General features: G+C 36.6%; 1 protein-coding gene across 9 annotated transcripts in view; it reads right to left on the bottom strand.

Moving 5' to 3' along the window:
• LMNTD1 (lamin tail domain containing 1) overlaps positions 1 to 24,656 on the bottom strand; it is an 80,126-nt gene that overhangs the window by 27,421 nt on the left and 28,049 nt on the right. For 5 of the 9 annotated variants that reach the window (XM_055095837.1, XM_063593155.1, XM_057299484.1 and 2 more), the window contains 3 exons: positions 24,394 to 24,611; positions 23,326 to 23,498; positions 8,280 to 8,342 (listed from right to left, as the gene is read on the bottom strand). In XM_055095837.1, the coding sequence (XP_054951812.1) occupies positions 8,302 to 8,342; positions 23,326 to 23,498; positions 24,394 to 24,611 (432 nt within the window). In that variant the 3' untranslated portion in view covers positions 8,280 to 8,301. Of the gene's footprint in view, positions 1 to 511; positions 642 to 868; positions 6,512 to 8,279; positions 8,343 to 19,681; positions 19,738 to 23,325; positions 23,499 to 24,393; positions 24,612 to 24,656 lie in introns of those variants that run through there. The other 4 variants (XM_063593156.1, XM_063593153.1, XM_055095839.2 and 1 more) reach the window with 4 other exon arrangements.

Genomic DNA, 24,656 nt, shown 5'->3' with positions numbered 1-24,656 from the left:
TCCTGCAAGATATTTATAAACAGAGTGCTGTTGCTAACTTGCAGAGGGCGATGATGAAGTGGCAAATTTCTGACACCATAAGATAAAGCCCATTGCTATCTAAGGCTGTTGAAACCTAAAAATCAATCTTTTAGCTTTTATTCATAGAAACTTAGGAAAATAAAATGCTGCAAAAACACATTCTTTCTTTATAATGCCTGAATAGTCCTGCATGACCATCAACATTTAGGCAGTTAATTATTTATACCATCAGAGATGAGTCTATCTTCCCTCACCTATGCCTTACTAGACAGTTCCTGAGCAGCAAGATAGTGGAGGCATTGTGCTGGGATGCTCTGTGGTGATGTAACTGACAAGGAATCTACCACAAATCCCAGTGCTGAGCATTCATTTCTCTCTTTCTTGCAAGGGCAAAGGTTATATACTTTCTAAGAGCACACTTCGCAAAATAAATACTTAAATATACCACATTTTTGGCCACTCATGGAGGAAATAATTGTGTAGAAGAGCTCCAAGGAGATGTTTTATTGATGAAGATCAGTGAATCAGAGATATGTAGATGAAATTTTCCTGAGACGACACCATCTTCAAAAATAAGGAAAACCCTTTGAGCTGAAACATGTTTTGGATCCAAGAAACCTCTGTTCATAGGAGGGAAATAATTGAAAACACCTGAACCTTACATACCACTTGTTTCACGTGTTCCTATTACAAATCTTTGAGGAAAAGAGGTTGGGAGGGAAGTCTGTTAGGGGTGAGATGGCTTACTGGCCATAGTCACCAGAGCCCTTTTGGTTGTATGTTTATACTCCCAATGTGAACATGATAATTATCACAAATGGAGACAGCTGGAAGAAATTTTAAACCATGAAATAAGTTAACTTTTATTGTACACTCTTAAATTTCCTGCTAGTCTCCTCAAAACATTATGACTGCACAGATTCCATAGTAACCATGAACAAAACAGAACAGTCTACACGATTTGGCCAACACCTGATTCAAAGATAACACTTAATGGTGCAAAATGGCAAAAAATGTTATTGACAGTTTTCTGAAAATGTACAAGTCTGCTCCGGAGTGTCCAAAAATGAGGAAATAATGTCAACGGTGTGGCCCAGCAACTAGAAAATATTTATGTTGCAGTATAACCAGAAAGTATACGTAAAGTTGTTTTGTTGAGCAATGGATATCTTCTCAGAGGCTTCAGACTAGAATATGATTTTCTTCCATCTTGGAAATACTAGTTATATTTTATTAGAAGTACTTTGTAAACCATTTTAACCATTTTAGTGTACAATTCAGTGGCATTAAGTACATTCACAATGTTGTGTGGCCATCACCTTTATCCATTTCCTGAACATTTCTCATCATCCCCAACAGACTCTATACCCATTAAATAATAGCTTTCCATTCTCCCCTTGCCAGCACAGCCCCTAGTAAACTCTGTTATACTTTCCATCTCTATACATTTTTTATTCAGATAAGTGAAATTACATAATATCCTTTTGTGTATGGCTTATCTCATTTAACATAATGTTTCAAAGTTTATCGACGTTGTAGCAAGTATTAGAACTTCATTTTTTAAATAACTGAATAACATTTCATTGTATTATACACCAGATTTAAAAAAATCCATTCATCTGTCGATGAACACGTGTTGTTTCTATTTTTGGGCTTTTGTGAATAATATTCTATGAACACTAGTACAAAAGTGAGTCAGCCAGGTGGGAGGGGTTGCTGGAAAAACTCCAATCAGCCTGCAACTGAGGTGGAGCCTTGGGTTCCTGTCCTTTGCAGCGAGGACGAGACTGGCCCCCCCTCTTCCTGGGTGGAACCTGGTATTTCAACGGCCGGCGGGAAGCACTGTAGCAGGGGACTGGCCTTGCAGAGGATCCCTGTTTCCCCCATTTAATCCCGCTTTCACCCAATAAAACCCTGCTTTACTCACCCTTTAACCATCTGCGAGCCTAAATTTTCATGGCTGTGGAATGGACAAGAACCCCGTCTTTAGCTAAACTAAGGAAAAGTCCTGCAACAAAAGCATATGTTTGCGCTGGGCACGGTGGCTCACGCCTGTAATCCCAGCACTTTGGGAGGCCAAGACAGGCAGATCACCTGAGGTCAGGAATTCGAGACCAGCCTGGCCAACATGGTGAAACCTCATTGCTACTAAAAATACAAAAATTAGCCATGCAGCGTGGCGGATGCCTGTAATCCCAGCTACTCGGGAGGCTGACGCAGGAGACTCACTTGAACCTGGGAGGCGGAGGCTGCAGTTAGTGGAGATCACACCACTGCACTCCAGCCTGGGCAACAGAGTGAGACTCCATCTCAAAAAAAAAAAATGCATATGTTTGAATCCCTTGGCATATTTTTAAAAATATATTTTTAGCTCTTGGTGCTTGGGTGTAATAAACCAACAAAACTCAATGAATTTCTCTTCATGGTCACCACTGATAAAATTTTTGGGTTATTTTACTTTTAGTCTTTTAAAAGAAGATATTGGGGGAAAATTCTCACTTCTCTCCTTCCCCTCAAACTCCAAGAAAGTATGCACCGTATCTTCCTGTATATGCTATATAAATATACATGAATCAATTTAAATAGAGCTACAAGGAATAGGCAGGATATTGTCACAGAATCTGAAGCAATCATACTTTCTCACTACAAATAGGGTCAACATTAATAATTGGCATATTTCATTTTTTAAACTTTTAGACTTGATAGGTATAGAATAAGATAGCTGTAGAATAAGGACTGAGGATGGCATTTTTAAAAGGTAGCTCCATTACATTATTTAATTAAAATATTTTCGTTCCTTTGTCATTTCCTGTTCTGTCCATGGGATTTTGCACATAGTAAGTATCACAAACTGAAAGGTGAGACTCTTTTGGCAAATTTTAGATAAGTGTAGGCAGGTTTAAAAACTCCCAGCTGGTCACTCCGTAGAAATTTAACTCATTCTTTCATTAGGAAGCTGAATTAACCCCATACTTCAAGGAGACAGATTCCAACTATAGAGAATCAGACAGACTCCAAGATTCATAATTCCTGGCACATATGCTTTTGGAAAATGCATCTGTAGAAACTGTGGAAGTTGTAGACTTGATAGTTGGGTTGGGTATAAAAGACTGAAGTCACAAGAGCACTTCATGTGAAAAAAATAAAGACTGTGCTGGTTTTGCTTTTGACCAATGTTTTTTTCTCAACTGCTTAGAAAACAAATACTTTAACTTGTCCACTAACTCTAGCTTTTTCTTTCAGAAATGGTGACAGTAAAGTCCTAAGGAATTTTTTTTTTTTTTTTCTAAAAGAAACTATTTTCTTGCTTGCTTGCTGCTGGCTTCCTCTCCTGTGTGATGAAGGTTGGTTGCAACATGATAGGCATCTTCATTTTCTCTAGACTTGGATATTATTGTCCTGAGCAAAAAAATTAATGGCAATGCATGGTGAAATGTAATTCTGACCGGAATGCTTCAGTTGTTATAGCAATATGAAGTAGAGGTGTTCAGAGTCTTTCCATTCATATTAACCTTAAATTAAGACCCAGAATCATCAGGTCTTGATCATACTCACAGATGCACGACAGTAACAGCAGGAAATAAATTCTTTTTTGTTGTCTTTTCAGACAGGGTCTGGCTCTGCAGCACAGGCTGGAGTGCAGTGGCATGATCCTAGCTCACTGCAGACTTAACCTCCTGGGCTCAAATGATCCTCTAGCCTCAGCCTCTCAAGTAACTGGGACTACAGCCATGTGCCAACACACCTGGCTGTTTTTTAAATTTTTTTTGTAGTGACAGAGTTTCACTATGTTTCCCAGGCTGGTCTTGAACTCCCACCTCGGCCTCCCAAAGTGTTGGGATTACAGGCATGAGCCACAGTGCCCAGCCATGGGAGGAAATTATGAGAACTCAACTTTTGCCAAGGTGAAAGGATTATTCATTTTTTTCCCCTGTGAACTCAACTCTGTAATGTGCACTTGTTTAGTTTACAGTTTAATGGTGATTTATGATGTTCAGGGCTCTTTTATGCCTAAGCAGCTTAGCTATTATATTTCATTATCTGGGTATGGATACTGTTTACTTCTGGTTTTGAATATGGGGATCAAAATTGTTTTGAGGCAGCCAGTTTACTGACCCATTTTTAAATGTTCACACCCTTCATTTTCTTCTTGGTGGTACTTGAGTAGTGCCTAATTATCTTTTCCTTTAAATATTTCAGGTGTGCCCCAGAGTTGAAAGAAACCAGGTAACATACTTAAAGTGTGATAGAAAAAAAACAAAACAAAAAAAACAAGCTTTGTTTTCCTGTATGCAGCAGGCTTGAATTTTCTGTAGAAGTCTTAGTAGGAGGCATTACAGCCTGAGATGTTTGTGTTCTATGCCTCCTCTATGAAAGCGGAACCCGCTACGTTTGCTCAGGCATTTGATTTTCTTTAAGTTGTGGAATGTCTTTGACCGGCATGGCAGGGAGCCTAGATTGCAGGTCTTTTTACTCTTCCATACAACTGGACCATGACACCATAAAGGTAAAGCTGGGAAAACAAGAACAGGGTAACTAACAAGAAGTGCACAGTGTACTTCTTTGAAAGAAGGAGGTTGTGGGGAAAAAAATTCATGAAATTTCAACTGACTGAAAAATTTTGGAAATTGATAGATCAGTTTGGGGCTGAGAGGAGAAACATATTATCAGTGCAGAGATTGAAGGAATATGCCACAAAGTAGAGATAGAAAACACTGATATCAGAAAATGTAACTATTAGACTTTCAAAACTCCTTTAGGGCAGGTTTCACATTAAAGAGCATTAAATATTAGTCCCTCTCTCTGGGGGTTAAATACCAACTCCCCACTGACAAAAAGTGGCCCCAGGAGAAACTGTTATAAAAACTTCTTGTCAGGTCCCAAGGAACACTCCTTGGAGGGCTAGAAGAATATCCCATGTTTGGACTGTCCAGTTTAGACCACTGAGGACAGTAAGAGATATGTGAACATAGCTCAGTTCATGAAAAGACTCCATCACCAGCACTTTTATTAGGAATGCCTCCTATGTGTAAGAGCGTTTACTGGTTGTGAGTTTATATGCTGTGTTTCCAATGTTGGTGCTTTCTATGGGTCCTAAGCAATTGCATACTCTTGAGGACAGTTCTGGTGATCTGTAACAAGACCCATTTGTTGCCTTGCTCTTTCTTCCATTTTTATACTTTTTTCGAGAATCCTCAGTATTTCCTAGCAAGTCTAAATGTTCACACGACAGGTGGCAGCCACACAGGAAAATTACCTGGCCTTTCCAGAATTCTCTAACTTGCGAAAAGTTCTGTTTCTGTGGCATTCTTTGGCATCGCCCACAGTCACTGTTCATTAGTCACACAACAGAATGCCCACACATTCTTTGTAAGGTACTGAGTAAGGAGAGCATTTGAGAGCCTGACTCTGAGCACATCGCATGCTTTTAATCAGTTGTTGCATAGAAATGTGATTAGTGGTCAAATAAACTTGAGATTGAACTTTGTTTTTGTTTGTTTGTTTGTTTTTGTTGTTGTTTTGAGACAGAGGCTCACTCTGTTGCCCGGGCTGGAGTGCAGTGGTGCAATCTCAGCTCACTGCAGCCTCCACCTTCCGGGTTCAAGCATTTCTCTTGCCTCAGCCTCTCGAGTAGCTGGGACTACAGGAATGTGCAACAATGCCCAGCTAATTTTTGTATTTTTAGTAGAGATGGGGTTTCAACCATGCTGACCAGGCTGCCTTTGAACTCCTGACCTCAAGTAATCCACCTGCCTCAGCCTCCCAAAGTGCTGGGTTTACAGGTGTGAGCCACTGTGCCCAGCCATGAGATCGAACTGTCATTTGCTTGTTTGTCTCTGTAATTGGCATTCTGTTAAATTAGCAATTTTAGAAGTAGAACCTAAATCTTTCTTGCAGTTTGGAACAGTGGTAGCCCACTCCTCCTTTTGTGAATGAAAATGTTTCTTCTGGTCCTGCTTCTAAATGTGTGGTGTTTCTTTCTTTCAGACGAATTTGAGTGGGGAAAAAAAACAAAGACAATCTTAAAGGTTAATTAGCAGAGTGGTGTGGAAGAGCAATGGCATCAGGTTGAGATTCTAGTCTTAACTTTGCTACTTACTATCTAAGTGACTTTGGGCAAGTCACTTAATCTCTCTCATCTAAAGGTTCTTTAGCTATAAACTGGAGATAGTATCAGCCCTGCCTACCTCAAAGGCTCAAGTGACATAATGTAAAGCCATGAAATGCTATCCAAATGTCCAGCATTACAGGTTGACAAGGATGCTCATGAATACCAGTAAGAACCAAACAAACAATTGCTTCATCTCTGAACAATTTTCCACAAACTGACAAGTCCGACTCAGGAGCTGATAGCAATAGATAAGTCATCCACTCATGAACAGTTAAACTGAATAAGTAAAATTTTGCTCCCAGTAAGGCTTCAGAAGGGCACAGTGAAGGGCACATTGATGATCAACTCTGAAGATACCACCAGATGGGGGTGGGAGCTCTGAGAAAACAGAAGTAAGGCATCTTAGGAGGCCCAGAACTTTTCAAAACAGGGTGGGCAGATTTTTTTAAAGAATCAAAGCTACCAAAGAATATGCCACAGAGAGGATCAATGAACAAGTCTTTTACCGTGGTAGTTAAGCAAAATAATAACTGAGGAAGATCAACGAAGGCTAAAAACCTCTGCCAAATTGTTATTCAATATCCAATGGGATGATTCAGAACATTTTTTTCCAGCCAAAACAAAAAAAATTCCCCCACTTTTTTTTGTATACAATAAAATGTCCCCTTTCCAACTCATATGCAAATTCAGTAGAATTCTCTCTGGCTACATGGAGTGAAACATAATCAAATTATGGAAGTGCTGTTGCTAAATGCCTGGGCAGATTTCAGACCTCATTCTTTGCATTTCAATTGCACACTACTAAAGCTTATGACAACTGAAGGAAATTGATCACCAGGTAGACATAACTCGGGATCTCTGGGAGCAAGAACTATATTACTAGGAGCCAAGTCTGAATTCTTGGCTCCCAGTAATACAATTCTTGCCATTAAAATACCTTGGGATTAGTTCTGGCTTTGTGGTTAATTACTGGTTAATTTTGATAACTAACCTCTTCAGACTGCAGTTTCTTTTGCCCTAAAGGAAAATGGTTGGATAAGTCCCTTTTCAGTCCCAATGTCCTAGAAATGTCTGTGAAGGAGGCTTTGAATAGAGAAGTTGTGGCTATCACATTTTTAGGAAGTTGGCAGTTCAAGGATATGAAGCTATAGGAATGGAGAGAGTGGGCTTGACAAAGAGCAGTTGACTTTCAGAAAAATAGAAGATGACAATTAGGGAAAATCTAGGGAGAGACAGACTGAAAGAAACTGGACAGCTGAGCAATCAGACAGAACCTGAAAGGCTTGTGCATACATGAGGAGAGCTGGAGAAACCCTGAGAGCCAGTAGGCTGTATGGAGTAGTAAAATTAAGTTATTTCTACCACGAGAGTCCAGAATACCAACAAGTTAGGGTTCACGTGGCTGTAGTTTTCACCTTAAGTCAAGTAAAGAATAGGAAGCCTAGGCAGAAAACAACAACAACAACAACAACAAGAAAACATATAAATAGACCAGTAGTGAACGAGGGCAACAAAGAATGTGAACTAGAGAAAGACACCAACCAAAAGGAATCTTCATCAAAACACCACCTTGTCATTAGCTATTTAGGGAAGCATTTAAACTCAACCACTTAAGAGACAGAAAACCAACTTTGTTGAGATATTCCTCAATTACTTAGTTGATATCATCGTGAAAAAGAGATGATGCAACATAGGAATTGACTCATTAAATGATACAATATCATTTAGCAAGTGAGAACAGCTGCAGTCTCATTAGCCAGAGTGATTTCTGTGATGTAATTAATGCTCTCTTGCTCATAGGAATTAAAATGTACTGGTGTAGTTGCAGAGTTGTTTTTTGAGTGTTTGAAGTGACTCTGGAGTTCAAGGGCTCATTACTTAGCCATCAACAAGGATAAATTGAGGATATGTGGCAAAAAGTAAAGATGTGACATTTCCAATTTCCCATTCTTAGAAAGCTTATCATTCAACATGAAGACAAAAACTGATGGCTTTAAAGGCAACATAAATATTTAACAGAAAATTAGTGACTATGGAATATATAAGGACAACCCATGTTCTGATGACTTTCAAAGACATTTCTGCCAATTACTGTAGTCATATTATTTTTCTGTGGAGAAAGCAAATTTGCAATACAGTTACTTACCCTTAAAGGTTGAGTTGACTGCTTATTGCTTTTGTGACTCAGATGTCTTCTTTTTCTTAGTCCCTGAAAATTAAAAAAAATAATTAAAAAAAGGAGAGAGGATAGGTAGGGAAGGGCAAGAGTTCAGTCCAGTTTTCCAAGTATTGATTTCTCCATATTAAAACAAATCGTGGAATAAGCTAACAACAAAAGGATTTTCTTTCACTTGAAGAAGAAATTTGTGGCTTAAGGATAGTATTTAGGGGAGACTTGAACAAAGTGGTTTAAAAACCACCTGAAAAGTATTATTTGATTCTTATGAAGTTCAAGTTTCCAATGAATCATTCTAAAAGGAAGCATATATTTCAGGACATAATTAGTCAAAATTTTGGGACACAGAATATCCATCTGGAAGATATATTTTTTAAAATGGAGGTTTGCAGAATAATTTTACCAGCGTGTAAAATTCCTCAAATGCTTTCTATATGTAGAACTGCCATAACAACAAAGTAGCTAGGGGAGGGATGTCCAGCAATCGGCTACATCAGGAGGGATGTGACAGAAGGGGATGATGCTTCGCCTGCTATGTCAGTCAACTCCAGCCTGGTGATGAATGAGGTGACAGATACGGTGGCCTTCCTCACTCTCATCTACTTAAGCAGGAATTGAAAGTCACTTTGTTTAAATATAATTTCCAGATATGAAGCAAGTGTATCAAACTGAAATAGTGTTGAATTGAATGATACCAAGTACGAATTACTTCTAGACCAAAGATGAGTGTTATTTTTATTTCCTGTAAAACAAAAGAGAAGAAAACGAAATAATATCCTAGGTGTAGACGATAATGAGCTCCTTTGGAAAAAAACAAAACAAAACACGAAAATCTCCTCAGTCATACCTAAGCCTTTCTTTTTCCATGCAAGCTCAGAAGAATTATCAAGTTAAATTGCTGGTATTTTATTACAGAGAAACAATATCCAAAGCTGGAAGTGAAAATGTGATCTACAAGGAAGATTAACAAAAATGAAGAGTGTTTCTGATTATCACGGTAATTTTCTTAGCCACAAATAGGATTCTGAATCTAAAGAATCAGGATGCTGTTTGGCACATCACAGTATAAACTTGCTAAATAGTAAGTTATGAACCTAGAATATAAATAGGCTTCTAAGATATTTTCCTTACTATAAGCAGTGGCTTAGATATAAGAAGACTCTGGCTAATCTTCTAGAGCAGTTTGTTGGCATGAAATAGACCTTGTAAATATTTTATGTATGTCCTTCCAGACTGACTAATCTAAGAACAAAGGTTTTCAATTGTACCCTGAAAGTTTATCCTCAAGAAATGGTGTACTCTATATTTTAGAGCTACAAACATTTGTAGAAAATTCCCATCTACAAGTTTTTGAAATTGAATGACAGGACTGTCAGTAGTGGTGGTGTCTGTCTGTTTCCATGTCAGTGGGTAATGGCAATTTTGGGTTTTTTTTTGAGCCTCAAGCATTTAGCACCTAGTAACTTTAATCTGAATCCCCTGAATTTCTGAAATCATATTTTTTACTTGTGTAAAGAAATGGACATCTATTTCTGTAAAGAAGGTTACAATCTTTCATAACTAAAGGACAATTTAAAACACTTGTTTTGTAATATTGAAATGTTTTGAAATAAAATATCTGGTCATAATGTTACCTAATTATTCTGTTACTAAGACTAATACCTTGGAATTCATTATTCAGCCATTAAAGAAACGTTTATTTCAATTGTAAGAAGCAGCACATAAACTGTTCTTACTTGTCTATTCTTTTTTTAAAAAGTCCTGCAGAAACATGGTGACTTTTTAATCTAAATTTTCTGAAAGCAAGGGAAGAGAAAAATTATTACTTTTGAATATACGATGTAGTAAAATTTTCCTTTATATAAAAGTTTCTAATTTTTTGGAAAAATTATTTGATAATAGAATATGCACAGGACCCATTAGTATTTTGCAATGTTCCTTCAAATTATTGTTTTCTACTCAGTCTGATGATAAGTGGTCCAATACAATAATGAGTTTTTTCTATCCCTCTGGATAGTCAGATTTTTTTCATTTAACATTTTTTATACATTAACTCATATAATTTCTAGTTATGTCATTGACTAATTTAGCCATATATGTTTATATGTATATAATATTGACTAATACTCTGCCTATTCACAGAAATGTCATGTTATTCCAAATTCCTAGTCTGACAAATTTAAACCATGCAATACATGCAAACATCAATAAACAGAACAGACACTAATCTGAGGAATATATAAGGAAAAACTCAATCTCAAACTTGTATTGGAGGCAATTTCTTATGGGAAAAATATACTTTGATCCTAAGACAGATAAGTCAGATCTATTAAATTATAATGAGCCCACAGTCCAGCTTAAGTAAAATTCTATAGATATGATCTTAATGTGGAGCTCACATTGATGAGATTTTAAGTGTTTCATTCCTGCGTAAGGTTATCTATGTTCTGCTTTTATTTATTTTCTAGCAGTTAGTTTTTCACAGTGTGGCTTTGCCACACTCAGAAACAAAGAAGCATCATCATTATTATTACTATGATAACATTTGCATAGAAGACAGTAGCAGGTGCAGAGTCCACAATTAAGATGAATTCCACTGCAGTATATGAGATGGATTGCAGAAGATAGGCAAAGCGCATTCAACCATGAACAAATAAAGTACATTAAACTGAACATGCTCACAATATCAACTCGAAACAATGCAAAATACTCTCTTCAGACTAGTTTCTGTCATTTAACTTGAATTACAGAAGAACGCTGGCAAAATTGTCGATAATCTACAAGCTAATCAGAGCAAGAAGAAAGCACATTCTCTCTAGATGTAGGATGAATAATGGCAACACAGTGTAAACTTATCTGCTGTGTTAAAGGGCCATTAGCCTTCATTCTGACGACTCCTTCATGCTGTACTCAGGGCCTTGCCTTTGTGCTCTAACAGCTCCTGGTACATACTAGATTCTATCAAAAAATCGGTCTTATTTATTTTACTATTTCAAATTTTTATTGTGAAAAATTTAAACATACAGAAAATGTTAATGAATAATACAACCAAATTTGTATACTTATCACCCAGATTTAATCATTAATATTTGCCATATTTGCATTATCTTATTTATTTATTTATTTTTTGAAATGGAGTTTTGCTGTTGTTGCCCAGGCTGGAGTGTAATGATGCGATCTTGGCTCACTGCAACCTCCACCTCCCGGGTTCAAGCAATTCTTGTGCCTCGGCCTCCCGAGTAGCTGGGATTACAGGCATGCTCCACACTTTGCTAATTTTGTATTTTTAGTAGAGACAGGGTTTCACCATGTTGGCCAGGCTGGTCTCAAACTCCTGACCTTAAGTGATGCACCCACCTCGGCCTCCCAAAGTGCTGGGATTACAGGTGTGAGCTACTGTGCCCAGACACATTATATCTATCATATATGCCTACATAACCAGACCATTAGAGAGTAAGATTTCAGTATGAATCTCCTAAGAACAACTAATATAACCACAACACAATTAACACACCTAAGAAAAGAACAATGACTCAATGTCTAATATTCATTCTGTATTCAAATTCACCTAATTATCTTTAAAAATGTCTGTTCTGGCTGTGATTTTTGTTTTCTTTTTAACCAATAGCCTATTAAGGGAAACTAAATCTTGAAATGGTAGCATTATTCTATGGGCCATCTGGCTCAGACACAAAGATCCAACTTAAAAATGGCATAAACAAAAGTATTTCTCTCTCATTTAACAGTCTGGAGATGTGCCAGTACAGGGCACTTTGGGTGGTTCTTCCATCCTCAGCTCATGGCTTCATCTCTCAGTTGAAATGTGGCAGCTCTAGCCCCATGGTCATGCCATAGAGAAGACACAGGGGAGCACACACTCCCAGGGCATGATCCAGATACTGTAGACACAAGTTCTGTTCACATTCCATTATACAGGATGTTGACACATAATTCTACTATTTGCAGCAGAGGCTGAGAAAAACAGTTCTTATTATTGATGGCCATGTGTCTAGATTTCCCTGGACCTGTGAATCTTGTATATAAAGGAAGAATATTTTAAGGGCTGCAATTAGCTTTCTCTGCTATGAGGTATTTCTGGAAATGACTGAGCCTATGACAAACTATATTAAAATTAATTCCCAAGACACTGCAACATAATGATGGGTTTAAGCTTATTAATGGTTAAGACTGTTTTTCTCTTACACTGAATAAGCTTCATGTTATTAATATTCATTTTGAGTTCATCAATGTGTTTTTTTTTTTAGATTTTCTTTGTCCTTCTTTGTCAGTATATAAGCTGTCCATGCTCATTAATGGAACCATGCTTTCTTCCCTTACCAGTTTTTATTGCTCATTAAGTTTTTTAAAATAAAATGTATTTAAGTATAATATACATGAAGGAAAGTTCACAAATCATAATTTACAGCATGGTGAAGCCAGTAAAACATACTTGTAAACACCACTTGGATCAAGAAATGGAACATGTCAGTGTTCTAGAAGCATTTTTGGTAACCTCTAAATATTACTCCTTTCTTCTCCCAAAGATAACGATTATTCTGACCTTTGACACCATGGTTCAATATTGTATGTTTTTGAATTTTATATAAGCAAAATCATTCAATACACATTCCTTTTTGTCTGACATTTCTTGTTCAATAGTATGCTTATGAGATTCACTGATATTATTGCATGTAGCAGTAGTTCATTCATTTTCATTGCCTGTGGGATTGTATGAACACAGTATAATTTATTTATCCATTAAATAATTGATGAACACCTGGATTGCTTCTAGTTCTTGGCTACTACAAATACAGTCACTCAGACCACTATTGTATGTATATTTTGGTGCACATATGTATATATTTGTTAGATATATATAGTTCTTGGGAATGAAATTGCTGGTTTATGGGGTAATTAGTATGTGTATATTCATTTTTCTTGCCTTATTTCACGCAGACTTCTAGTACAATGTTGAATAGAAGTCATCATAAAGAGAATTCTTGTCTTGCTCAGGACCTCAAGGAAAAATCTTTCACCACTGCACCTACTTCACCATTAAGTATGATATCGTTTGCTTTAGGAGTTTTGCAAATATCATTTGTCAGATTAAGAAAATTCTTTCTAGTCCTAATATTCTAAGGTTTTCCTCTCGTGGGTATGGAGTGAATATTTTATCAAATGCTTTTACTATTGAGATGATTATATAATTTTCCTCTTTATAACCAGCCTTGCATTCCTGAAATAAACCCAATTTCTTGGTGATATATTATCCCCAAATATCCCATGTATCAAAGAAGATATTACGTTGGAAATTATATATTTTTAACTGAATGATAATGAAAGTATGACATATATCTTTTTGTTTTTTGAGACAGAGTTTCACTCTTGTCATCCAGGCTGGAGTGCAATGGCGTGATCTCGGCTCACTGCAACCTCCGCCTCCCAGGTTCAAGCAATTCTCCTGCCTCAGCCTCCAGAGTAGCTGGGATTACAGGTGCACACCATCATGCTCAGCTAATTTTTGTATTTTTAGTAGAGATGGGGTTTCACCATGTTGGCCAGGCTGGTCTCGAACTCCTGACCTCAGGTGATCTGCCTGCCTCAGCCTCCCAAAGTGCTGGGATTACTGGCATGAGCCACTGTGCCAGGCCGACATTCTTCTACTATTCTTTTAGTTTCCATCCTATATTACAACATGTATTTTTGATTTATTAAAATCTAATATAAGTTGCTATTTTTACAACCTATTGGAAAAACAGAAAATTTAGAGAACTTTAACTCCATTTAGTCCTCTCCCAACTTTTGTTCTATTTCTGTTGTAATGGATTGAATTGTGTCTCCCTAAAAGATGTGTCCTAACCCTTGGAACCTGCGAACATGACTTTATTTGGACATAGGGTACTCGGAGATGTAATAAAATTAAGATGAGGTCCTGGTGGATTAGTATAGGCCCGAACCCAGTGACTGACGTTCTTATAAATAAGAGAGAAATTGGACACAGACACACAGGAAGTTAAGGCCATATGAAGACAGAGGCAGAAATTACAGCGATGGATCAACAAGCCAAGGAGTATCAAGGAATGCTGGCAATGACTAGAAACTAAGAAGATGCAAGGAAAGATAATTTTCTAAAGTCTTCAAAGTGAGCATGGCCTTGCCAACACCTTGCTTTTAGACTTCTGCCTCAGTATTGTGAGAGAATAAATTTCTATTGTTTTAAGACATCAAGTTTGTGGTGCTTTGTGAAGGTAGCCCTCCCTAGGAAACTATACAGTTGTCATGTATTTAAATTCTATCTAAATTTAAAACCCTGTAAGACAACATCAGTATTATTTTGTGTAGTAAACATTTATGTTTGTTCATGTTTTGATTGTTTCCAGTTTTTTTTTACTTCTCCCTATAGCTCTGCGCATTCATGTGGGATAATTTTCTTTCTATTTGAAGTATTTCCTTAGTGTGGATTTGCCATTAATAAATCCTTCCAGTTTTTTTTTTTTTTTTTTTTGTCAGAAAATGTCCTTATTTTACCTTCACCCTTTCAGGTATATTTTTCCTCAATATAGAACTCAGGATTAGAAGTTCTGCTAGCACACTGAGGCTATCATTCCATTATCTTATGACTTCCATATTTTGTTTTCTGAAGTTTTATTATGATGTACATAGATGTGGTTTCCTTTGTATTTATGCTGCTTGGGATTTATTATTATTCTTAATTCTGCGGCTTGATGTCTTTGTATCAGTTTTTGAGAATTTTTGCCATTATTTATTTAAATATTGTTTCTGTCCCAACCTCTCCATCATCTCCTTTTGGGATTCAAATTACAACTCTACTAGACTTACTTGTGCTCAGTCTTTCTCTCTAATCTTTTTTTGTTGTTCCTTTCTTTCCTTATCCTTTGCTTCCTTACTGCTTTTTTTTTCTAGATTTGGGGATATTTTGTATTCCATTTTATTTTTTATATTTCTTCTAAAATTCTCATTAAAATACCAGTCTAACTCTATGAGATGTCATTTAAAAATCTTCAGTGTCTTTTTTTCAGTCTGTCCTTCAGTATACACATATTAACTCCTATGTGTCATGTACTGAGTTTGGTGCAAGTGACAAAAAGACAAGCAAAATAAAAGCAATTTAACACTTATAGTCCAGAGATAAAAGAGAATTTACAATACAGTGCAATAAATGCTTTGCTTGGTGAGTGTAAGATATTACTGAGAACACATATTAGGAGCAAAAAACTCATTTGGTGGGGACCAGAGAAGGGTTCTTTGGAGATAGTGACATATAAGTGAAACTTTAAGGATGAAAAAGAATTATCCATGAAAAGAGGAGGGGTGAAAGAATGTGTGAAGGCCTGGAGGTAGTCAGGGTGTGTTTGAAGAACTGAAAGAACTTCAAGATGACTAAAGCATAGAATGCAAGAAGGAGAATGTGTGATAAGATAGGACAGCCCTGGCTCAAAGATACTTAAACAATTTTATGGATTTGGACTCCACCATGAGGGCAATGGGGAGAAAATGAAGATTTTTAAGTAAGAGAAGAAATGTTTAGGATACCTAAACAAGATTGATTATACTTGGGAGTTGAGGAAGGAAAAGGAGTAGAGAAAGACCATCAGGATACCTCGGGTTTCTGAATGGCATTCACTTATATAAGGAAAATCAGTGGAATGACAGACTTTGAAGGAAAGACAATGATGAGTTGCTCTGAACATTCTGAGAATGAGACACTTGTAGGGCATCCAACTAGAGATTATAAGTAATTAGCCTCATAAATCCGAAGTTCAGAATAGAATGTTGGGCTGGAGATAAAGAGTTTGGAATCTTTCCTACTCCATTTCATTTTTCACATTGCTTTTAAAATTCTCTTTTAAACACAGATCTAACTATATGAGACTATTAACTATAACACCTATTTAAAATCCAATTGTTGCCTCCTCAGTATTTTCATAATACAGTTGAAACTCTAACATGGTAGTGTACAAATACCTCTAACATCTAGTCCTTACCAAACTTTCTGGACTAACACCTCAATTTCTACTTATATTTCAGTCGGATACAATTTCTCTCTGTTCACTGAACCCAAAGTTTATTCTTGCCTCCTTGTGCTTTTAATATGTACTGTTTCTTCTACTCAGAATGCTTTGCCCACCCTCTTTTCAACCTGAATAACTCCTATTCGACCTTCAATACCTTAGTTCCAATGCTATCTCCCCTGAGCCTTTTCCATTGCTCTCGTCTTTTCATAAATATTTCTAAAGCAATGTTTCTTAAACAGCAAATCTTTCCCTCTCTATTGGTTATGAAATAAATTTAGAAGGTCATGGCAAGTATTTTAAAATGAAATAAAAGAGTAGGAAATATCAGAATCTGTCATACTCAGAAAAATCAGTATTGTCTTTTGCAACATTTGCTTTGGTTATATAGGTTTGAAATACATATTTGCAGCTACAGCTGAGTTTTTTGAGCTTCAATAGTTGATAGTGGAAAAATGTTTGAATTTGAAGTTAGATTTGCATTAAGCAGCAAAAAACAAGACAATAGCAAAAAGAAAAAATATCCCTAGTTCATGGATGTTGCTTTAGGGAGCAAAGGAGGGGAATAGGACTAGGACTAGAAAAAGAAATCTAGGAGACTTTTGACATGTAATGCTTATTTTAAAAAATAATTAATGCAAATACGACAACATATTAATATTTTTCATTTGGGGAAGTGGGTAGAGAAGTGTCTTTTTTGTTCTTTATGTATTTTATAACATTAAAAAAAGATTCAAAAGCGGAAAATTTTCTAGCTCCATCACTTACTAAATTCTTATTTGTGAAGTCAAAATAATAGTGGAATTTATAAGGAGGTGAAAATGTTTCCTCTTGACATCTGCTGTCAAATTCCTCTTAGGATAGGGGGAGGATAACTTATCAGGCTTTTGGTAGAAGGTATGGTGACTCCTGAAGCTATGGGAGTGAGAGCTTCTGAAAGAGACAAAGAGGGCAATTATGGCAAGAGCTTTGGTAGTGTATGGCGTAAGGGGCCAAGGGTAATCCCTCTTGGGGCCAGCTGAAAGGATTCTTAGGAGAATCTACTCACAGTTTTTTTTTTTTTATGGGGAGGGGGCTTTAATGAAACCTCTTCTCATGACTCCCAAATCATCAGAAACATGTATTGCCCATGAGTGGTTTCTGGCATTTTAGTTTGTTGTGAACACCGAGGGGCAGGATGAGTGTCACATTGTATTTAATCCTTTAATAATCCATAGCCACAAAGTTAGCTAGAGGCCCTGTGCATTTGATCTGCATTATACTGAATAAAATTCCTAACCCCATACATTGTAGAATTCAGAACATTCCCCCAAATTTGTGCTAATTCCCACAGGAACAAATTCTCAGCAAAATGAATGCTCAGTGGTGACTTTCAGCAAATCTTCCACTAAGATGCATCCCGATTAAAAATATGAATAAGACAAAGTTGGCCATGCTCATTGGAACTATCTCGCATTATTGCCAATGCAATAATGCAAGAACACGATATAAATTTATAAGCATTGGAAAGAAAGGATGTCATTTGTACACAATTGCACAATACAGAGGGGGAAAAACAACCCATGTGGCCAGGCACGGTGGCTCATGCCTGTAATCCCAGCACTTTGGAGGGCCAACACTTGAGGTCAGGAATTTGAGACCAGCCTGGCCAACATGGCAAAGCCCTGTCTGTACTAAAAATACAAAAATTAGCTGGGTGTGGTGGCGTACACCTGTGATTTCAGCTACTCGGGAGACTGAGGCACGAGAATCACTGGAACTAGGGAAGCAAAAGTTGCAGTGAGCGGATACCGTGCTACTGCACTCCAGCTACAGTGAGAGAGTCAGACTCTGTTTCAAAAACAAGCAAACAAACAAACAAGCAAACAAACCCATGAGACTACAAGCTATCAAAACTAAAAAGTTCAGAAAATTTGTTGAAACAAAAGCAATATACAAAGATAATTTTCCTCTTCTTTAAAAAAGTGAAAAAAAGTTATAGAAAGAGATAGCATTTTCAAAAGCAGTAGCAACAATAATAACAAATCAATACACCTGCCTGGGTGAGAAATCTACAAACGATATACAAGAATTTTATGGAAAAAAATGAGAAAATATCAATGAAAGCCATGAAAGAAATCTGAATGAACTGACAATTGATTTCATATACCATGACTCAGTATCATAAAGGTATCAACTTTCTCTCAACATGACCTTTAAAATTCTTACCATTTTAATCACACTACCAACAAGATGGTTTTTCTATGTGAAACTTGATAAAAATGATTCTTATAAAGAGGAGTAAAAAGTTTAAGAAAAGCCAAATCACACTGAAAGGGAAGAGCAAGAAGAGAGCAAAAGAATGATTACGTACCAATAATAACAGGAACAGTGTTATTGGCACAGTGATAGATCAATAGAACAGTCTAGAGAGCACAGACCCAGACCCAAGCATAGGAGGGAGGTGGTACTAGAAATCAGTGTGCATGTGATGGACACACTCTCTGGTGTTGAGACAAATGGTTTTCCATATGGAAGAAATCTGAGGTCAGTATTTCATACCATACATAAAAACAACTTCAAATATATTAAAGACATATACAAAAAGCAAATTGGAAAAACTATCAGAAATAAATATAAACACACGACATTCTCACTTATTTGTAGGATCTAAAAAGTAAAACAATTGAACTCATGGACATAGAGAGTAGAAGGATGGTTGCCAGAGGCTGGGAAGGGTAGTGGGGGACTTGCGGGGCGGGGAGGTAAGGATGGTTAATGGATCCAAAAAAAAAAGAAAGAATGAATAAGACCTACTATTTGATAGTACAATAGGGTGACTACAGTCAATAATAACTTAATTGTACATTTTAAACTAACTTGAAGGGTGTAATTGGATTGTTTGTAACTCAGAGGATAAATGCTTGAGGGAATGGATACTCCCCCAAAATTAATAAATATAAGCACATAACTTTATTATTATGAGAATTATTATGAGATAGGGAAAGATTTTATTTTTTTACATATGAAAATATGCACAACACCACTATTAAAGAAGAACTTCACATTAAGATAATGAGTTACTAGTTAATGTCCATCAGATTGGCACATAATTTAAGATTCTGGCAATATAAAGTTAGGTGAGAATAAGGGGAATGGGAAATATTTTACTATGTTGGTGGGAGTATAAATTAGCAAAATTCTTCCTAGAGCAGTTGAGCAAAATCTAATAAAGTTGAAGATACAGGTACCATACAACTGAATAAGTACATGTAGGAATTTTAGAAGATTTTAAAAGTTTAGGTATGAACCCCAAAGGAACCTTTGTTTGTATGCACAAGTAGACTTTCACAAGGATAATCATTGCCATAGACATAACATTTTCTTGGATGCATTCAAAGACATGGTAAATTTTTTTAAAGTAAAAATGAAAATTAAAATATTTAAAAAATTTTCCATCTACATTATTGATGAGAAAAACATTAATAGGGGAATAAACAAGATACAGTAAATTTGTATAATGAAATACTACATAATAGTTAAAGTGACTGAATTAGGTCTCTCTATATTACTATAGTTAAATCCCCCAAATTACAGTAAGTCAAAAAGAGCTGGCACATTTAGCATGATGCCATTTATGTAAATTAAAAACACACAAATTATTTTAAATATAATATATGGATCCATATGCATGTAAACAAAGTATAAAATGAGAACCAGAATGATTTATTCCAATATCAGATCAGAACTGCAAATACAATTAAAGGGAACTTCAAATTTATGAATTTTTCTTTTTGGTAATGTGAAACAATATAATAAAATGTTAACATGCATTCATTCTGCATGATTAATATATGGGTGCTTTTAACATTATACTTGCTGTATTTTAACATGTTTTTAAAAACAAAATGTGTTCAGCATAAGTTGGAAATACAGTGTGTAGATGTTTCTTTAAAATTATCCTATTTATTAGTCTCTAGGCTCCTCTGTAGCATATTTGAGAGACACAGTTTAAAACAAGGCAACCACTTTCAGATAGAAGATAGATTTCTTTCTATCTAAGATTCTTCTGTAACTCAGCAAACTAGCCTATTTATTATTTTAGGGTAAATGGAGCAGGATTAAACAACTTCCAAGTATAATTACTTTTTGTTTTGTCTGTTTTTTTCTTTGCCAGCTATTAAGTGTGTGCTAACGGTGGCAAATTTTCCAGTAGCAGGCAAATTAAAAAGATAGTGGATAATTAACAAACCATGTAACTTTCCCTTGAAGAATCATGTTACAAATCCTTTCAAGGAGATGAACTGGTAATTCAGGGATTACTTGATTCAATCAATCAGCAACCAATCATTCATAATATCTGTTTCTTTGTGGCCATCTTTTGTGGTAGAAATCAAAGAAAAAATCGTACAATTCTGACGTATATCTGTTCATACTGAAAATTAAGTGAATGGAAAAAAAGTTATACAACGATTTATAAAGACTGTAGAGGTATCAAAGCAACTATTTTTGAATTACTACTACAAAATATGCACATACGGTGAAGTGTTTTGTGTTGAATAGCAAATGTTATTGAATAATCAAGATGAGTTGCCACCATCATATGATAGAAAAGTGCCTCAAAAATTTTGAAAACAAATTTCTCTGGAAAATAAGTTGTTCTGAATAAGTAAACTAGTGAAGGTTATCATTAATTAAAGAAAAACATAAATTAATGTATTTCTTGAAAGCCTCAAATTTAAGTCATAAAGTACTAAAGATTATAAAGGGCTAAAGTTGTTTACATCTATCTAATATATCTATATCTATATCTAAAGTTCACACACATGCACAGAGTTTATTGCTAAAGAGACCTTCAGTTTCAGAATCATATCTTTACAGATGAGGAAACTCAGAAATAGAGCTACATGGTACACAATTTTATGAAAAAGAAATATAAACTAAAGAGCTTCTGCACAGCAAAAGAAACTACCATCAGAGTGAACAGGCAACCTACAAAATGGGAGAAAATTTTCGCAACCTACTCATCTGACAAAGGGCTAACATCCAGAATCTACAATGAACTCAAACAAATTTACAAGAAAAAAACAAACAACCCCATCAAAAAGTGGGCAAAGGACATGAACAGACACTTCGCAAAAGAAGACATTTATGCAGCCAAAAAACACATGAAAAAATGCTCACCATCACTGGCCATCAGAGAAATGCAAATTAAAACCACAATGAGATACCATCTCACACCAGTTAGAATGGCAATCATTAAAAAGTCAGGAAACAACAGGTGCTGGAGAGGATGTGGAGAAATAGGAACACTTTTACACTGCTGGTGGGACTGTAAACTAGTTCAACCATTGTGGAAGTCAGTGTGGCGATTCCTCAGGGATCTAGAACTAGAAATACCATTTGACCCAGCCATCCCATTACTGGGTATATACCCAAAGGACTATAAATCATGCTGCTATAAAGACACATGCACACATATGTTTATTGCGGCACTATTCACAATAGCAAAGACTTGGAATCAACCCAAATGTCCAATAATGATAGACTGGATTAAGAAAATGTGGCACATATACACCATGGAATACTATGCAGCCATAAAAAATGATGAGTTCATGTCCTTTGTAGGGACATGGATGAAATTGGAAATCATCATTCTCAGTAAACTATCACAAGAACAAAAAACCAAACACTGCATCTTCTCACTCATAGGTGGGAATTGAACAATGAGAACACATGGACACAGGAAGGGGAACATCACACTCTGGGGACTGTTGTGGGGTGGGGGAAGGGGGGAGGGATAGTTTTAGGAGATATACCTAATGCTAAATGACAAGTTAATGGGTGCAGCACACCAGCATGGCACATGTATACATATGTAACTAACCTGCACATTGTGCACATGTACCCTAAAACTTAAAGTATAATAATAATAATAATAATAATAATAATAAAACAATTCTAAGCAGGAAAAAAAAAGAAAGAAAAAGAAATATATTCAGTGATTTACAAAATTTCCATCATTCCACTGCTAAAAGGTACTATTTTGGGGGTGCCATTTCCCAGTGATGTGCTAGCATATTAACACAATGGTTGTCATATTGTTTCATGGAGAATCTTGTGATTTCGTGGTGTCTTAAAGATCACAGGCAAAGAGAAATGGAAGAATAAGGGGGACATGAGCAGTGGAAATTGCTACATCCTCCTCACCTTGGGTGGATCTGTTTTATGCATTTTATATATTGGGATCTCGCTTAAGATTTCATTTTTTAAAAAACAAGCTCTTCTTTCCTAAGTCAAAGTTTGTGAATCATTACAACTTCACCAGGATATTGCTGGTGTATTAAACAGGCTTTCTCCAATAGTTGAGTCTGGTTCCTTCTTGGCTTTATGTTCTTCTACTCCAGTTCTTGTTAAATACTTGTGGACATCTGATGAACTTCATGGACTCTCTCCCCAGAAAAAATCATATAGACACACACAATTTTGTGAAAAATGTAGCAAGTGCATGGATTTCCTAAAATCCATTCACAGAGTGTGTGTTAATCATACTAACTCTAAAAGCTTTATTTAGAAGACTTAAGAAACTTCTGAAGGAGAAAGAATTGGGGATTAACATTAGAGTGTGTTTGGAAAAGGTGGAATTTTTTTCAACACAGCATAACTTGTAAGAACAGTTTTTGCTGCCTGATGAAAAAACAAAAAGTGTTTTTCATTGAACTTCAAGAATCATACATACTCTTGCTGGCCACGCTGTTCTTTTAATTCATTGATTCATTCAACAGATATTTATCAAAGACAGATGTTTATCTAGCACAGTGGAAGACACTGGGCTAGGGGAAATGTAAGTGAATGGTTAACAATACTTCCTTTAAGAGCCATCTATTCTTGAGAATATGAATCATCTTTAACACTTAGCACATTTTACCACTTAACCCACTAGTTAACACATGTGCATGCACACATACGCACTCTCCACCGGAACAAGTACTCTTTTAACTGACCTGAGGCTCGATTAGGTCTGGTTGACCGAGACCTGGGCTGTCTATCCAAGCTGCCTCCAGCGGTGGATGTATTGTGTGGTTCAATCAGAGGACAGTAAGGATGTGCAGAGACATAGGGATTCTGGCACCAAGGGCTGCGATTGGGGAAAACGGTTGGTGGGATTTCCTTCTCTCTGTAAAAGAAAAAAGCCTAAATGGAACTCAAAAGCCATTTTATGCTGTGGTGTTAATGTTGAAGGCACAATTAAAGGGGAAGCATATTTCAAAACCAAGAGAATATGACTTTTTAAACTTTGTGGGCAGAACTTTTATTATAACTTCAGAAGCATTTGCCTACAAATGAATAATATATTCTGCACCTCTGTCCATAGGCAGCTTTTGATCCAAGATGAAATTCCTGGATAATGCACCTCTCCCTCCACCTAAGCACTGCTAAAGACTTGGGGATACCTCACCTTTTCACCTCTCTGCAGCAGCCTTGCCTCTAATAACAGTGCCCATGAAAAGTGAAATGGCGGCCAGCCGCGGTGGCTCACACCTGTAATCCCAGCACTTTGGGAGGCCAAGGCGGGCGGATCACAAGGAGATCGAGACCATCCTGGCTAACATGGTGAAACCCCGTCTCTACTAAAAATACAAAAAAAATTAGCCGGGCGTGGTGGTGGGCGCCTGTAGTCCCAGCTACTCGTGAGGCTAACGCAGCAGAATGGCGTGAACCCGGGGGGCGGAGCCTGCAGTGAGCCGAGATCGCGCCACTGCACTCCGGCCTGGGTGACAGAGCGAGACTCTGTCTCAAAAAAAAAAAAAAAAAAAAAAAAAGTGAAATGGCCAGAGGGGTCTCAATACTACCTAGTGAATATCGCCAGCCTTCATTGCCCTATGAGTATTTACCTGCTCATTCTGTTTTCGTGCTTTTCCTATGAGTTCTATTCAAAATAGTAGTTTCCAAAAATCACTATTGATTTAATTTATACATTACACATCCATTTGTCATCTAGTCGTTCCCACATGCTCAGTTACTAATTGTGGGAAGGACCCATTCAAACAAACAAACCAAACAACCCTTACCTCTTAAGAAGAACTTGAGCTTGTTCCACCTGATAATTTGAGATATCTTTCTTAGGTTGATCTCGTTTTTCTTTAGTTATTGTAGTTGTAGATGCTGTCCACTGAAACACACGCTTTCGGAATGTTGGAGATACTACTGAACATCTGTTAAATTCAACGTCAGTATCTAATTTTTCCCACGCTTGCTTCCAGTGGATAGGGGTGTACCAGGCAATGGCCTAATGAAAATGATTTATTAATGTTGGCTATGTATATTTGAGGTT

The sequence above is a fragment of the Pan paniscus genome, chromosome 10 (genome assembly GCF_029289425.2).
Source record: "Pan paniscus chromosome 10, NHGRI_mPanPan1-v2.0_pri, whole genome shotgun sequence".
NCBI classification, from domain to species: Eukaryota; Metazoa; Chordata; class Mammalia; order Primates; family Hominidae; genus Pan; species Pan paniscus.
The sequence above is the reverse complement of the archived record's forward strand: the minus strand, read 5'-3'. Positions and strand labels throughout refer to the sequence as shown.